At 43.8% G+C, this 17346-nt stretch overlaps 1 protein-coding gene across 2 annotated transcripts in view; it reads right to left on the minus strand.

Annotated features, from left to right (window-relative positions):
• Positions 1 to 10706: 10706 nt before the first annotated feature.
• Positions 10707 to 17346, minus strand: part of SHANK2 (SH3 and multiple ankyrin repeat domains 2) — a 255841-nt gene continuing 249201 nt past the window's right edge. For both annotated transcript variants that reach the window (XM_058806933.1, XM_058806934.1), the window contains one exon: positions 10707 to 11904. In XM_058806933.1, coding sequence (XP_058662916.1) covers positions 11331 to 11904 — 574 coding nt within the window. In that variant the 3' untranslated portion in view covers positions 10707 to 11330. The remainder of the gene's footprint in view (positions 11905 to 17346) is intronic.

The raw sequence follows: 17346 nt of genomic DNA on the forward strand, positions 1-17346 counted from the left end.
CTGCTGGAAATGTCGAGGAAGAAAATCCCAGCAGCCTTTTTTGGATTCTGTAGTGGTGCTGATGATTAATGCTAGTTGCTGTTCATGGATTGCCTCACCTGCTGGAGAAGGCTGCAATGGAGTGGAGAAATTCTGTCATGAGACACCCATGGCTGTCCAATCTGCTGATCTGCTGCTGGCTGTTGATTTTTGATTTAAATAGATTTTCAATAGCAAGAATCAATCAAACTGGGTTGCTTTTTTTTTTTTTTTTTTTTTTTTTTTTTACTTTTACCCAAGGAAGGAGGAGCAGGAGTCAGGAGAAATCACCAAGTGAAGCTCAGGGAGCACTCCCAAGTGCTGGTTTGGCTTTGCAAATGCAGACTTGAAGCCACCTGTGGTTTTCTGAGACAATCCAGTCTGCACCAGGAGCTTTTCCAGTGCAGCCTTTGGATGTTGAATGCTCCAGGTCAGCTCCTGCTGGGGTGCAGTTCAGGAACTCCTCCCCTTGCTGCAGGTGTTTCCTTGTCAGAAAGGGATGTGGAGCCCCCAAAACTCAGGCTGCAGTCCCGTCCATATCTATCAACAGGATGCTCGTGGTGTGGAGCTGGATTTGTACTAAATTTGAAGAAGCTGCTTCAAATTCCTCTCACGTTGAGCACGTTTCTACAGGAGCTGCTGCAGAGTCCCTTGGTGAAGGACAAAGTGAGACATTAATCCCTGGGCAGAGGAAAAGAGCAAGAATTGATCGATCTGGAGGCCAAGTGTAGAGTACTGCCCTGGATCACTTCCAAAAAGGGAATTTGGATTGATCAAAGCAGCTTCACTTGATAGATCTGTCCCAGGATCCGGGAAGCTGGGACAGAAAAAGAGGCACAGCATCTTCCCTTGCTTGGGAAGGGCCTCATGCAGCCTGAAAGGAGGAGTGTGGTGCTTTGCTGCAGCTTCCCCAAAAACAGGGTCTAATGGCCAGGTGGAGTCAGGCAAAATTGATTAAATAATTAGGTAGCCAAAAATTTTAAGTCATGCATTTCAGCTGTTTCTACCAGAATTCCCACTTAAAAAAAAAAAGAGAAAATGATCCTTAGAGAGTTGGGCTTATGTGACTTCCCAGGCCAGTGATTGCAGTTCCTGATGCCAGGTTTTGGCTTCTGGAAGTTCCAGCCAGCAAAAGTGCACTGTGACAGGGATTGTGCAAGATTTGTTAATTCTCTGGCCTGCAAACCCCACTGCACAATCCTAAGTGAGGAATGAACATCAGGCTAGGAGCGAGTCAGGAGCTGGGGCATCACTAGGAACGTTATTTATTTGGGTTTTCTTTTAGGAGGTTTAGGAAGGCCTAGAGAAGCTTTGGAGAAACTCTGTATTTTGCTTTCCTGCCTGCCCAGTGCCACGATTATTGCCACCAGTAATTATTGGCCTTTTTTTGAAAGCAAAGCACAGCCAGAGTGACCATGGGTAGGTCAGTAGGAGTACAAAGACATTCCCAAACAGCTTTTTGTTGGATCTTGGCTGGGAATCAGCCCTGGCTGAAGCTTTGGAAGGGAGGGAGCTGCTCCCTGCCAGATCCAGAGCCAGGATCAGCTCTTTGTTCCGTGGGTGGGTTCACCCTGCCAGCACCACTCGGAGCTCTCCTGTGTCACCCCAGGGCCAGGGACAGCCAGGGGAGACAGGGGAGCTTCCTCTGCGGGCCAAGGAGAGGGCAGGAAGGTCAGCCCTGGAGCCAGGGCTCCTTTCCCATGGGCTGGCTGTCCTTTCCCTGCTCATTCCCTTTCCCATGGGCTGGCTGTCCTTTCCCTGCTCATTCCCTTTCCCATGGGCTGGTTGTCCTTTCCCTGCTCATTCCCTCTGCAGGGTGTGCTCATTCCATCAGGTGCACATTGACACTTGTTGGCATTGGTGGCACACCCCTGCTCCTCTGTGCCAGGCAGCCCTGGACACTGGCGCAGCCCAGCCTGGGAAGGAGCTCAAGCTCAAGCTCAATTATTATTGAAATTATGTAGAATTATTACATTATTTAAAAGCCACATAGGTGTAGCACTTGGGGGCATGGTTTGATGGAGGGCTTGGCAGCTCTTGGATGATCTTAGAGGACTTTTCCAACCTAAACAATTTTCTGATTATTCGCAGGCACACAGAGTGCTACTACAGTTCCTGGAAAAATACAAGCTGCCATCTTACCCTCAATTCATCTGTGTGGCAGCTACAAAATAAATTAAAATTCCTCATTAACCGAGCCTCTAATGGCTCTGCCTCCCCTGTGTTTGCACAATAGTGCAGAAAACTTTCATGTGGTCAGCAAAGCGCTGATAAAAATAAAGGCCATCAAAATCTCAGACTCAAACACAGCCTGGGAGTATTGCAAGGTGATAACAAGATTTCTCTATTGAATATTGGGTGTTATTTCCAGTGCAAGCTGGAAACAGATCCTCCAGTGAGTTCATTCTGTGTTCCTCTGCTTTTAAAACTGTATTGCTGCTAATTTGCACTGGAATCACCTTTTCCTTCTGTAAAGCCCAGATATCAGTCTTGGCCTTTGGCTTTTGTAGCTGGTAACTGCAAACAAATCCAAATGTTCTTGTGTTAATGTTGGATATCATGAGGGAAAATATGGAATTTCATCTATCCTCCAGGAAGAACAAGAGATCAGTCAGGAAAAGGAAGGTGTCCTGAGTATTAAAAAAAAAAAAAAAAAAAAAAAAAAAAGACAGTGATACAGCAAAAATATTCAACAGTTCTGAAACTTAAACCCCAGATAAACCAGGCCTTGCTTCTGTGGGAGGTTTTATTTGTGCCCCTTTTACAGTGCAGGGATAAAACCAAGCCTTCTAATAAACCCAAGAACCTCAAATAATGAGATAAAACTTGTGTTTTCAGTAGTGCAAGTAAGCAATATAATGAAATATTTGGCACAATCCACTGGTGTCCTGACAGGTGGCCCTGTTGTCCTTTAGGGGACAGTGAATCATCCATAACCACACATTTGTTTCTGGGGTTTTTCCAATGAATATTGGTTTTGCCTTTCAAATCTCTGAAGTTCTTCACAGGGTTTCTTGCTGTGGTTAATTAGACAGTTTTTTCCCAGTCTGATGGAACATCCTTACTTTAGAACATTTCCTTTATCTGTTATTTATTAATGTCAAAAAAGAAAAAGGAAATGCATGTGTTTTGCTAAAAATTTTAGATGTTATAGAAACTGCTATAAATTTTCTGGTGTCCTTGCAGACAAGGACAATGAATAAATCCCCCAATGCTCTTTAGCTGTTTTCTTTCTTTCTTTAAAAAATAGAAAAAGAACAAAACAAGCCATGAAAACAAACAGGTAGGTAAGGACTAAATGGCACTTGTTAGCAGGAATATTGGGGCTTGTGCAACCTTGAATTTAATCTCTAAGGAGCTGCAGATCACTGTTTTATTTTATTTGTTTTATAGCATCTATTTTGTGCTGACAAGACCATGGAAATTTTATCTTTCCTGAAGAAACTTTTGCCCCTTTTCCCTGGAGTTCTTTAATGCTGCAGCCAGGCTTTAAGTTTGGCATATTTTAGGTGCAACGTCCCAGGTTTTCTTTCTCTGCTCCAGAGCTTGGTTTGGTGCTTCAGTAGTAATCTAATAGTTCTCTATAGAATCCTAAACCCCTGGAATGGTCTGGGCTGGGAGGGACCTTCAAACCCCTCTCATTCCCCTTCCCTGCCATGGCAGGGACAGTTTCCACCAGCCCAGGGGAGGCACCTGGGCTCCCTCCACCCCGTTTGTCTCAGCCCACAGCTCTGGCAGAAGAGCTCACAGGAAGGTGCCCAGGATCCGCTGTGTGCCACAAGGAATAAATCCCGGGCTGTTTCCTACAGGACCTCCCAGCACAGCCCCATTCTCCTCCCCATTTGGGCTCCCTCCTGGTTTGCAGCCTGAATCCCTCCCCAGCTGGGGCCAGGTCATTCCAGAGCCAGCATTCCCTTAGGTCACCCCCTTCCCTGGCAGTTCACCCTTCACGGGAGGGGAAAAATCAGACAGCTCCTTCCAGCCTCCCATCTTGGGGTTAAACAGAGCGAGTCCTTCCCAGCCCTGCTCCAAGCCCTGCTCCCAGCTCATTCCCACCCTCCAGCTGTGGGCTGACATCTACAGAGGTTTATTCCTTGGGATAAGGAATTTCCATGCCCTTTTTTGTGGCTGGGTATTGTGCATGTCTCTGCCAAGCCAAATTTCTCTTCTTCCCTGTCCCCTTTGACAGAGCGGTCCCGTGGGATTCCTGGCAGGATTCTCCACTCCCTGCATGTGCTACAAACAAATTTTCCCTGTTCCCGTGGCTCTGGGCTTTCCAGCAGGTTTTCCCTGGGATAAACCAGCCTGGCCAGCAGCACAGACAGACAGCACCCAGAGGAGGAGCTCTGCTGGGGGTGGCTCTGTCCCCAGGGGTGGCAGAACAGCACCAAGGTCAGAGGCTGGACCTGTGCCCACGGGACAGAGCCAAAGGTGTGTCCAGGGTCTGCTCCAAATTTGCCTCTGCAAGAAAACTCTTTTCCTAGAAACTGAAAACTAGCTTCAGGGAGTCACCTGCCCTTGCTTTGTGCCCTCTCCGTGATGCAGCAAATGAGACATTTCAGATGGCCTCGGGTGAAGGGTGCACCTGCGAATGTTCTGTTTCTGGGGCACTGAGAGTCTGACAGGTCAGCCAGCTGAGCCTACAGAATGCAGCACACACTAAAGCTGACACCCACTGCTTTGGAAGGAAAGAAAACTGCTGAGACAGAGCAAATGGAGATGGGATGCAGCACAGCTTGGAAAAGAATTCTAAACACAGTAGTATTTCTCTGCACTATTTGACTATGCCCAGATAAAAATGAAGTGATTGTTGTTCACTTGTCCGCACTGCGACAAGTAAATGGTAAGTGATAAATACATCAATAACAGAAATGAGGAAATGAGAAGGGAGCTCTGTCTCAGTCCCCTTTCTGTCGGATCTCTTGGAGCTCTCACCTCGCCCTTGGCACTGCAGGTCTGACCCCAAAGGAGACCCCAGGCTGCAGCACAGGGTCACAACAAAAGGACAGAAGAATGACAGAGCCCCGGCAGTTCCTCACTCGGGATTTTCCAGGGGTGGATTGGGTGGGAAGAGCCAGGCTTGGCCATTCCCTGCACCCAGCAGGGAATGCTCAGAGACATTCAGGTAACAGGAGAACACCAGTGGAAAAGAACCCATTAAAACATGAGGTAGATTTTGAGGTTTCTGTATATTGTATTCTCTTCAGATTTCCAAAGCAAACAGGTACACGGCGACATTGATTCCAGTACAGGTTTAAGCACATGCAACACTGGTGTCCTATCTGTACATTGGTTTCTAAGGCTGCCCAAGGACCTTTACATTGAAAGCGTACAAGAACTCACACACACGTGCACGGATTCCTCCTGGCATCAGTCCTGAAGAAAAAAACAACTGGAATTTTATTGGAGAAACCAAACTTCAGCACTGCAAGCGCATCAGGGAAATCCCCCCCAGCTGTTCTGAACTGCTTCCTAACCTCAAAACTCACTTTTTTGTTTTTTTCACAATTTGGAACTGAACAGGCTGTTGTTCATCAAGTTGTAGTGTCAGAAATGGTTCAAAACAGTCCAAGGTTTACAGTACTGGAGACAAAACCTATATTCCCATTAAAAACCATGCCGGATGCAAATGAAGTATCACATGGAGATGCTGACGTTCAAAACAGAAAACTGAGAAAACATAAGCACAGAGAGACCAGAAAACACATTAAAGACTTCTCATTCATGTATAATTTGTGTAATTATACAGTCAGCCTTTCTGTAAAATACTAAAGGCCTAAATACTCAGGCCAACCTAAATAACAACAATACAAAATTTTCTAAAACGGCTTCTTGTAGAAAGAATGACAGTAGTTGAAAGTAAATAAATAAATAAATAAATATTTTTAAAGGTCTGATATTGCTCTGAGACAGTGTCCATCAGGTTCCACTAGATGTCAGTGGCACAGAACCAGTTTGTGGCAGACTTAATGGCATCAAGTCCGCTTGGTTTATTTATTTATCATCGATATCTCGTCTGTGAAACACAGCCCATGTCAATTGCACCACCCACCCAGGATTTATGGCAGTGAACTGAACCCAAAATAACAGTCTCATCTCATTTCTTTTCCCCCTCTTTCTTGCCTGATTTGAATAGAAGACTTGAAATCAGGCTCCCAATGCCAAAACTGTGGCGAGATAAGGTCTGAGTCACTGCAGCTCCTCAGCGTTTCCTAAAGCAGCGACACGGAGCTCACTCCAACCCCAGCACTCTCTGTTTGTCAGGTACTGAACACCTTGAAGATAAAGCTTTTTATGTGAAATACAGTGTAGCTGATCCAGGTGGAAAATTATAAGGCACGTACAATTTTTTTTGTTGTTTGTTTTTCTCTTTTTTTTAAAAAAACCACACATTCTGAAGCGTTGTTACAATCGTGCTACTCTGGGTGGCCCAGCCAAGGACAGAGGGGATGAAAATCCACGAAATGCAGGAAAATACAGGAAAAAAAAATACAGAAAAAAATACAGAAACCAAAGAATAAAGCAGAACACATTGATACAATGTACACAATGACAGCAATGATCAACTTTTCTCATTTCTTTGGCCAACAAGCAGTGACAATTGCAAAGCATTCTTTGTTTTCTTTGTTTTGCACTGGAAATACCTGACTTTATTTGGATACACAGATGTTTGCCACAATACCTGAAATAAGTAAATTTTAAAAAAAAAACCCAAACAGGCTGGTTCTAGTTTATGTTTTTAACAAAACAAAGCTGCCAAGTAATTGTTGTTGGGAAATCATGAGAGAAATAATAACAGGGAGCTACAAAAATGATGAGCTAGAACGACAGCTGAGAAGAGATTCATAGTTAAGGAACGTATGAAACCAAATGGCAACGGTTATAGGCATTTATTCCAATATCTTAGAAAATAAAAATAAAAAATACTCTTCATTGCATCACCATTTAAAGACAGAAAAACAAATCTTTAACTCAAGCCAAAAGAAGATGAGAATTGTTTCCTCGTTTTTTGTTTTCTTTTTGTTTGGTTGTTTTGGTTTTTTTTCCCCCATTTGCAGCCTTGTTTATTCACAGTACAAACAGAGCCCGCTGGTACAGATTTCAAAGTCACAAGATGCACAAAGTCGGACAAGGAGCTGTTCCCTCCTCCCCTCTGCACAGCTGCTCTGCCCCAGAGAAAACCCAGCCCCAGATGAAAACAAAATCCCTAAACCCCCTCTTCTCAGCGCCTGTGAAATCGCAGAGCAGCAGCAGCACTGCAGCTCGGGACAAAGAACATTCCACACCTTTAGGAATTCCACCTTAAGGCAAAAAAAAAAAAAAAAAAAAAAAAAAAAAAAAAGTAAAATGGGGTAATGCGGTTTTCTACCTGTCCCCTTGAAAGTTTCCTGCTTTTCCAGATTTCAAGCGTGACCCCTGAAATTCAGTAAATGAACAGAACAACATCAAGCATAAGGAATGCTTTAACAAAAAAAAAAAAAAAAGGAATAAAGAGGAAATGCTGTTCCCAACAATAAATCAATACATTTCCCTTAGTTCTATCTACATTTCTACATTTTGTTAAAGCATTTTATGCGTTTTCAATAACAAATTGCAAATATTTTTGGCAACTTTTTTTCTTTTTCTTTTTTAATAAAAATCCAGACAGTGTTCTCTGTTTGCAATCAGAACCACACCCTTAGTGCAATATTATATTTATTTCTTACAGTAATTTTGGTTGCCATACAAGAGTATTAAGGATTGGGGAAAAGTGCAAGTTACAGGAGCTTGATTTTTTCTTTTTTAATCAGTCAAAATAAGAGGAATTAAAGCACAAAAATTACAGCAACATAGATAACGTGAACACAAGTTGTTACACAAACTATAGCGAGAAACATATTAGTATCTAGAAAAGAAAAGAAAAAATGTAATGGAAAAATTATCAATATTTGTGGCTCATACACATAATCATCGCCAGATCAACTGGGTAATGCTTTCTAAGAACTGAGAGGAAAAGAAAAAAAAATCACTATTTTTTTATTAACTTAAGTACCACAAATAATTAACTTCTTTGTGATATGTAAATTCTGTAAATCAACAGTCACATCTAGTCATTTTATAATATATGAATTAAACTTAAAATGTTCTCAGACACCTAGGGCAAGGAGTCTGTGCAGTTATACACAATTTACATCTTGTAAGATTTTGGTATTGTATACACAAATATTACAGAAACTAGGCATGTAAATGCAATTTATTTAAATTACAGTATATAAACAAAAGTTGATCCTAAAACCCAGAATATCATAGATCTCTAATGACTTTGTTTTTCACTATCAGAGTAGCATGAAAGAAATGGGTCTTCTCTCCTCCCCCCTGGTGAAAATACTCGGAGGCCACGGCGTTATCTGTTACTATTGCTTTCTTTTTTTTGTTTCAAACCACCCCTCAGAGCTGGAGACCGAACTCGACTTGGCAGAGGTGCATTCTGGTGCTCCAAGGAGGTCCCCTCAGGTCTCCTTACCTGTTTGCTTCACAGGACACAAGGTGAAAAATAAAACTATTCCCTTTCAGCTCTTTCACCTGCTCCTTTTCGCACCTGCCCTTGGAGTACCTGAAGAGATGCCCGAGCAGGAGCCACACCTGTGTGAGGAAGGGACGGTCCCACCCGGGAGTCACTGGGTGTGTCAGCCTTGCTCAGGGCAAGTTCAGCCAACAGGAAGGTTGTGATCCAAAAAAAGCAGCTTTAAAAGTCAACTTCTACGGTTTTGTTTTTTTTTTTTTTTTTTTTAGTTTTACTACTGTATTTATTTCCTAACGTATTTCTGGCACGTGTTATAGAGGTAATAGCAACTGTACCCAAAGAAACAAACAAAAAAAAAAATTAAAAAAAAAAAAAAAGAGAGAGCATGGCATCAGTGGTTTATTTACTGAATTCTGTTGTATCACCAAATGGAAGACAAAAGATGGCTAAATTACCTTTTCTTTTTTTTTTTTTTTTCTTTTTTTCACTTCTTAAAGTGTGTGATGGCCTCAAGTTGCCTGCATCGACCTATCTGAGTGGAACTGCCATTTTCTACACCTCCCATGGAAAAACTCAGCACTCCTCGACAGGAAAACAGACTCAGTGCTTCGTTTTAATGTCAAGGTTCCTTGGAACTCCTCAAATACAAACAGAGCGCAGTAACAGATGTTAAGTCAAAAGATTTGCTGTTCCATAAAGGGGGCAGGAGGCTTAAATAAGTTGATTTTTATGAGTTTCCAATGTGTTGGTAACTGTAACCACTTTTGAAGAAATATTCATCCTCCTCTGTAGAAGTTCTAGCAAAGATAGAAAATATAACACAGCTCTGCTGGTTCAGATGCATCCAAATGAGGTTGATTTTAAAAAGGTCAAGACTTTATAATTATTCCACAGAAATAGTAGTAAACCACAAAAAGTTTTTTTTTTCTTCTTTTTTTTTTTTTTTTGTTTGTTTTTTTTTTCTGTTTTTAACTTCCTAGCACTGAAGTGGCACAAAGGCTGCCCAGTAGACCAGCCACTTATTTTCTTAAAATATTGTGCTTATAAACTATCTGTACAACTATTTAAACTTGCAGTAAAGAAAGACATTTAAAATGCTAAACTTTATGTACTCATACTAGGGCTGTTGCAGACCTAATTAGACACTTGTTTGTGAGCAAAAAATAATCACAATAATAAAAAAATTAGAGATAGGCTGGACCATATCAAGGACCATATCAAGGAAAGAAAGTTCAGGTACCTTGCAAAATGTAAGGGAACCTGAAAGTTTGGTAGGGAGGCAGTTTAGCCATCCACACCCAATTTACCCACCTTGAACATCTTGAATATTCTGTCCAGAAAGCCCTACAAAACTCACAGATATTCAGAGGTGTTAATTTCAAAGGGGAGTTCAAACATGCAGAGAGAGACTTGTTAACTTGAAAGTTGAAAAAAATAATAATAATAATAATTTTTTTTTAAAAAAACAAAGCCGTGTAAAGCAGCCATGGGTGTTTCTCCCCTGCTAACAGAAGTCTCCCGGAAAGTTCTGTCTGCCCCGCTCCCAGCCCCGGGTTCTGGCAGGGTGCTCCCACCTCTCGTGCCAAGGAATGGGCTGGGGGCCAGTGCCCGGCCCTGGGTCCTTGTTCAGAGCGAGTTCCTGCCAGCAGTGACAAAAGGAGAGCCTGGATCCCTCCCCGGCCCTCGCACCCCGAGACACTCGGCAGCTCTTTCCAGCTTGGCATCACCTCTCTGCCTCCTCTCAAGGATCTGAAGCATTTCCATCCTAACAGGCTGAAATCCCTCTCTCACTTCAGATCCTGGCACACTTCCCACTGACTTCAATGGGAACATTCATCTCTCTTCTCTTTCCTTCTCAGCCTGCTGTTCAAAATACCCAGGCACTTACCACTCACTGAATTAAGCAGCACCTCCCAGGGCTCAGCCTCTCTCAGTGTCTCACTGTCAAGTCCCAAAGCTGTGCCCAAAGTTTGTCCTGGCTCGTGGAGTTCATATTTTGACTCAGCATCAGCTGAGCTGGTTGAGAACTGGGGGGAGGTCTCAGGTTCAAACTGGCTTCACTTTGCTGTACCTCTAAGTGTGGTCCCTCCTCAGCCTTTACTCAACGTCTGCACCGTCCTGCAGGCCACGTCAATGGAGCGTGCACTGCACTTGTTCTGCCACCTTGGAAGAGTGCTAAATACCACTGCAGAAATAAAGAAATACTAGGTAAAACAGAGCAAGGTTACCATTGGACTGACCCCAGCAGAACAACCAGCTTCACTGCCAACAGATCAGGGAGCTATGCCAGTAAAAAAAGAGGAATATGAACTCCTGTGCCTGCCTCAAAATCCCTGCTATGGATAAAACTGGGTTTGAGTGGTAATGGAGCAACCTGTCCTCTTAAAATGAACAAAGGGCTGGGGAAGGCAGCCTGCTTGGAGACTGAATGTCAAGAAGAGAATAAAATAAAATGCATTTTCTTTTTCTGTCAATAAAAGAAACCCTGAAATGTTTGCCATTTTAAAAGAAAATCATCACGCCACGCTCCCGGCCAAGGGCAGTATCAAGAGTTTTAAAGTTAACAATTGTCTCTCTCTCACATCTCCCCACAGCTTTGAAATAAAATGGCCCCACTTCTTCAGCATCTTTAGGTTTGTGTTTGGGCATGTAGCAGACAGTCTACATCTCCTGAGTACCAGGAATTCATCTGTTTTCCCCCTCCCCCCCAATTTTGCTGGCACTCGCAGACAGACAAGGCATTTGGGGTATGTCAGTACCAGCCCATCTCTAGTTATCAACAGAAGGTTGTGAGGCAAGATAGCTATTCTTATCTGTCCAGCAGCTGCTTCAAAGCTCTTTCTATGTTCATTCTGTGCCCAACTCTAGTCACTCCAAGGTCTATCAGATCTTCCTTCTGTAGATTTGGTAAATGTGTGCCATCTATTTCATTGTCCATAAATGTTTCTTTATGTTCACCTAAGTTTAGACTTTCCAACCAATCTGCCACATCTGGTTTAGTCCACAGGTGGACAGGCTTAGTTGTAAAAGGCTTATTTGAGATTGGCTGTTGTAATATGGAGGGAGAAGGAGACCTGCTGCGCCCTGTGGTCAAGCCAAATAAGTCCCCAGAAGGGGGCTGGCTGGGTAGGCTAAATACATCGGACAGAGTTGGAGAAGGAGATGAGGCTGAAGCAGAAGCAGTCAGAGGAGCAGGCAGGATGTCTTTATTAATCTCTGTTGGTGAAACCACAGGGCTGGGAGCGTGCCTCGCTCCTGAGGTCCTGCTGTCATAGTCTGGGGACCTGCTCTGCAGTGTGATCGGCTGGCTGGCTCCGGGTCGGACAGTGAAAGTGATTGTTGTACTTCGTGTACCTGAGACAGTACTCATGACTTCCGTGCTCCTGCAAGGGCAAACACACAGGCACAGTTAGAGCTGCTGGCCACCAGCACGGCCCCACCAGCACGTGGTCATTACAGCATGGGAATCATCGAGGAGTTTCACATTTTAACCAAAAGTACAAAAGCAGTATAATTGACTCTTTCCCAGAAAACCAGCACTAATGGTAAGCCATTGTTAAGTTAAAGTTAAAGACAAATCATTTGCTTATGAGCAGTCCAGGAAAAAACACCTTCCAGAGCACACATTCTCTCCCTTCTTAATACCTGTTCCCAAATTAACTCCTGGTTAAATGAGAAGTGCTGAGTGGAACAAGCACATGAGCATTTTGTACTCTCAGCAAAGCACAACCAGGAGTCAACCTTCCCTTTGCTACATGGAGGGTTGGAAACTTTCAGTTCTGGCTTTACAAACACTTGATATAGATACTTTCTACTAGATATAGATACCAAATACAAGATATAGTACTTTCCTGTCTTGTAAATACAAGAAATTAAGGTTTTGTATTTACACCCATATACATAACATAGCCAATAATAGTAGTGGTGGAAAGTTTCAGGAGCACTGGATTTTGGATCTTTGGGCTTTCACTCAATTAATTTTGCAGAATGTTTTTAATTTATAGAACAAGCTGCTCTTATTTCCCTTTCTATCCATGCTTTAAACATAAAAGAGTTCTTCTAAGGTGCCTAAAACATCTCAGTGTCTATTTCCTTCCACACAGAAATTACACTCTGGCAGTTTCACCACAAAATTAAGGAGACAAAATTCTTTTTCCTGTGCATGACTGGAGGTGGTGTAGCTGGGGTCAAGTTCTGCCTAAAGAAAATGAGTTTGAGATTAGGACTGAAGCAGGCATGAACCTCACTGAGAGGCTCGCTCTGATGCCCAGCCTGACAGGGTGGGGGAAGGAACACGACCCTCTGCTTCTGCCTGCTGGCTACAGAAGCAAATTTAGAAGGTTTGGGTCTGTTCATGTCATCAAAGGCTTGACCCCACAGCCCTCACTCCCATGGGAAGAGCCTGCTGGTCAGCATGCACACTTCAGGATGCTCCACAGAGCCCTTGCATGCCTGGAGCTCCAGGGTTCTTCACTTCAGAAACAACCTGCCAACTGGGAAAACCTTCAGACAACTAATTTAAAGCCCTTGCAGACCAAAGGACGGGTTTATTTATCCTGGGAGCAATGCCATGGAGTCCAGAGGACCATGTGGCTGATGCTGTACTGAGATTTGCAGTGCAGACCCTGACAGAAGCCCTCTGTCTCTGAGTTCTGTTTTTGAGTGCCACAGTGTCCCCAGGCCTGGCCTGTCCTGCCTGGGCAGGACTGAGGATGCCTTGGGTGCATGATGTCAGATGGAAATGCTCCCATTAATCCAGCACAGCATTAACTCTGCACTGCTGTGCAGAAAAGAACTCAGGGAGATGAAGGAAAAGCGGGGTAATGGCAACATGGGGCACTGCTACAAATGGGTTATTAATCCCTGTCTCCCCCAGTGCAGCCCTGAGCTGGAGACAGCGATTCCCTGGCTGGTGCTGCCTGTGGAGAGCCCTGAGAGTGTTCCCTGAGTCACCCCTGGGGCTCTGGCCCTTCACACCAGCCCAGAGCCCAGGGAGGTGCAGCTCTGCCACGCTCACAGCTCAGCAGGTCCCCTTCAAATAAAGCTCCCTGCCATGAGGAGAGCACTGAGAATCACTTTTGGGAGAGCCCACATCTAATTCACACCAACATTCCCACTGATTTCCCACAGGCTGCTCCACGGATTTCAATGGGAACAAGGGGATCTCTTTGGAAGATTGGTACTTCACTTAAAACCCAGTAGGAGCAATGCTTCCAGCACTTATGGCTTTGTAATTTAACACAGAAAGGAAACACTTGGCAAGGTTTTGAGTGTTCCCTGTGATGTTTTTGGCACCTAATGGCTCCCATTGTCTTCCAAGGCTGGAGCTAAGCATTCTTATAAATAAAAAGTCTGTGGCAAGAGACTATTAAATTCTACTAACCAAGGGGAACAAGTTATTTCCACCCCCTTTACCTCAGCACTAGCAGTCTCACACTCATTACTAAGGCATGATATAACTTAAAACCAAAAAAGCCTTCTTTGAAAAAGACTGGGGTAGTGCTATCCTAGTGATGGCAAGAATGAGTTTTGTATAAATAGGGAAATGAATCCCTGATCTTTACCTGCAATCACCCTTCTACTTAACTTTCCTGTCTTGCAAATACTAGAAATTAGGGTTTTGTATTTGCACCCATTGTGGCAGGATCAAATGGATGATGAAAATACAGCTTCTTTTATTCCAGATGATGAAAGATAATTTTTACTGCTTGACTGACAGCTCCAGGCTCAGTGCTTTGCAACTCACTTTTGCTGCTTCTCCTTCAGACTGCTCCTCTTAAAGACTCCCTGCCCAGCCTTGCTCAGGAAATTAAATAAAGGATGTTAAGACAGAATAAACAAACCCCCCAGAAGTAAACTCTGTGCTCTCATTTGAAGTATTCCTTGGCTGGTGTTCCCTAATTTTCTCAGCCCCATGGGCAAGAATAGCCAGGGTGAGCAAAGCATCCCAGGCATCCTGGTCCTTTGCTTCCTGTCAGCCTGGATCAAAGCATTGGCCTCACATGGCTGCAAGCAGCAGCAGGAGAACTGAGAGCATCTTGATTTTTCCAAGCCAGAGGTTCAGGGCTGATGATTATTAAAACAAAACTCTGAGATAGTGATGAGATTTTTTTAGCTGATTGCAGATGTTTCAACACCAACTCAGTTCAGAGCCATGTGAGTGCTCAGATCTCATGGCATGGGCACAGCCCTGGTGGAGCTCAGGGAAGTCTGCCAGGCTTTCAGTTCCATGCCTTTCCCTCCAAGATTACTTTCCCATGTTCTTTTCCCCCTTTTCCACCTGCCCTATCAACTCCACTCTTTTGTGCTGCTCTGCGATTGTAATCCAAGGGGAAAAAAAACCAACAAACCTAAGTATATTTATGTAACTCCTATGCATCCTAAATTATTATTTATGACATCTCTCATGTGATCTGGGGTGCAGACACAGCCTTGAAACCATCATCTGTCTTGCATTTTATGGTTGGTTGGCAGCCTGGTCAATAAGGAGGGAGCAGGTTCCAGCTGGAGAGCAGGCAGGGTTTGTTTTGTTACGGGGTTTCTGGATCTTTAATCATTTTTAATCATAATTTCTTATGCCTTATTTGATCATCTGTTATCCTAAACATGTCAAATCCATATTAAACCTGCCAAACCCCAAACTTCATTTTAAGAAAAAGGTGAAAAGTCAGATAATTATTTTAAATAAATGTTGCTCTGTTGGAATCAGCATATGGTGGTAATTTATAAACATTTGCTGCTGTGAGCCTGCACTGATTGCACTGCCCATTATGTTGCTTCATATTAAAATCAAAATATATAACCTATATGTCACAACCACATGGCCTCCAAGTACAAAAGCCATCAGCACAGCTTGTAGCCAAAAAATTCTTTTAAATTTTAAATTATATTTGCAAGATTCAAATTTACTGTTAACTTAATATCAGAGGCAAATCAGTGCAGCAGCTCCCATGGAAAAATAAAAACCCGATATGATTCTCAGCTCCTGGGAGCTGTTTTAGCCTAGAACTTTCCAGAACACTTGCTGGTTCTGACACAGCTTTTCCATTGTATCAAAGGAAAACACCTTAAAAACCAAGAGGAGTAATAAGTGAAGTCACTGTATAGGGGCGCTGCTGCAAGAAATTAAATTCTTACAGATCTTGGAGGATGCACAAATCCCAGAATTTGCCTTCACCTCTTAAATTTTTACTTTGTTGTCAGAGGCAATTTGCATGGCAGGAAAGTGAGGGAAGAATTGTGTGTTTTGGGGGCAGGTGAAGAGCAAGGGCTGACGCGATGACTGGCAGGATGCAGAGCTCCTCACAGGGGCGTTGTTTTATTCTGGGGAGAAGAATGGAGAGCTGCTCGGTGTCTGCTGCCAGTGAGGCACAGTCAGGGAGGTCTGTGGGAGTCTGTCTGTGCAGGAGCAGGAGCTTCCATGTGAAATGTCTGGAAAGCAGCAGGAAGGGGATGGTGCCAGGCCAGCAGGCAGCCTCAGCCCTCTCTGCTTGGATAACTGCAGGGGAAAGGGAAGCTGGAAGGAGAACCGCAGGAATTCCACATCTTTCGAGGACAAGACGACTACACAGGCTGGTTTGTCTTTACTTTTGGCCTCACACAGGTGTGTAAAACTGTATTAATCATCCCTCCCCACCCCTCCACCTCCCAAAATCTGGCAGAATCTGGCCATATCTGAAAAGTCCTGCCCCTAGTTTAGGTGCTCAGACACATTCAGGAATCTGGTCTTATGTGCTCATGTTACCAACACATTTTCTGAGAACTCCTCTGATGAGTGTGGCTTTTATTTCACCTTGAGATGACATCCTAGGTCCCATTTTAGGATGGCTACCATTTCTGGATTAGGATGATCTAATCCACACTGCACTGTGAGAAACACAGTCACCACCAAAGTCACTGAAATGCAATAACAATGGGTGAGCATCAGAAAGCAGCAGAATGTACAACACAGAATAGTCCATGCTTTATGGTTGGCACTTACTTCATGGCACTTCAGCATGGCCCTCCTCTGACAACAGCAGTCATGACAGCAAATAAAAATGACAAAATGGAATGACTGAAACACTGCAGAAATCACTGACAAAGCAAGCAATCCTGTGAAATTGGCTGGCAAACAGTTAATGATGTGAAATGAGTCTAATGGGAGAGCAGCAAGTGAAAAATCAAGGCACTTATGTCATCCTCTGCCAAACCCAGACATCCTTTACCATAAAACCAAACACAGGACCACTCTCTGTAAAGGACTCACCACTAAATTCTGTTCTGCCTTACCTGCTTGTGGAAAAATAAAAGGAACTTCTTCAAATATTCATGAAAAAAAACTAATTCATTGATGGCCAAAATGACTGGCTAGTTTCACTTTAAAAACTTGTTCTCCCAGCACAGTGTGGGTTTATCTTCCTAGAGGACTCAATTCCACAGCATCCTCCATAACTCCCACATTTATGATGAGTATTTCCCACCACCAGCAGTCATGCCAACGTGCCCCAGAGGCCATGGGATTGTGCAAACACAGCTGGACAAATACAGAAAAACTGCGTTTCTCCCTCTGGCCAAGCCATGTATCATTTTTGTGTGGTGCTGGTGGAGAGCAGCAGGAGCTGCTGTTCCTTACCCCTTATCAGTGCTCCAGAGGCATGAGGGAGGGAGGATGCTGTGTTCCCTGGGGCTGAGCTGTGTGTCCCTGGCAGCCCCCAGGTTTATCCTGCCTCAGGCCCTGCTCTGAAAGTGAAAGCCCTGCTCTGCTTCTTTCATCATCTGCCCTGTTCTTTCATCAGCTCCTTATAAAAGCCAGGGGCCTCTCAAGTGGATTTATAGCACTGCTG

This window comes from Ammospiza caudacuta, chromosome 6, assembly GCF_027887145.1.
Source record: "Ammospiza caudacuta isolate bAmmCau1 chromosome 6, bAmmCau1.pri, whole genome shotgun sequence".
Taxonomy (NCBI): domain Eukaryota; kingdom Metazoa; phylum Chordata; class Aves; order Passeriformes; family Passerellidae; genus Ammospiza; species Ammospiza caudacuta.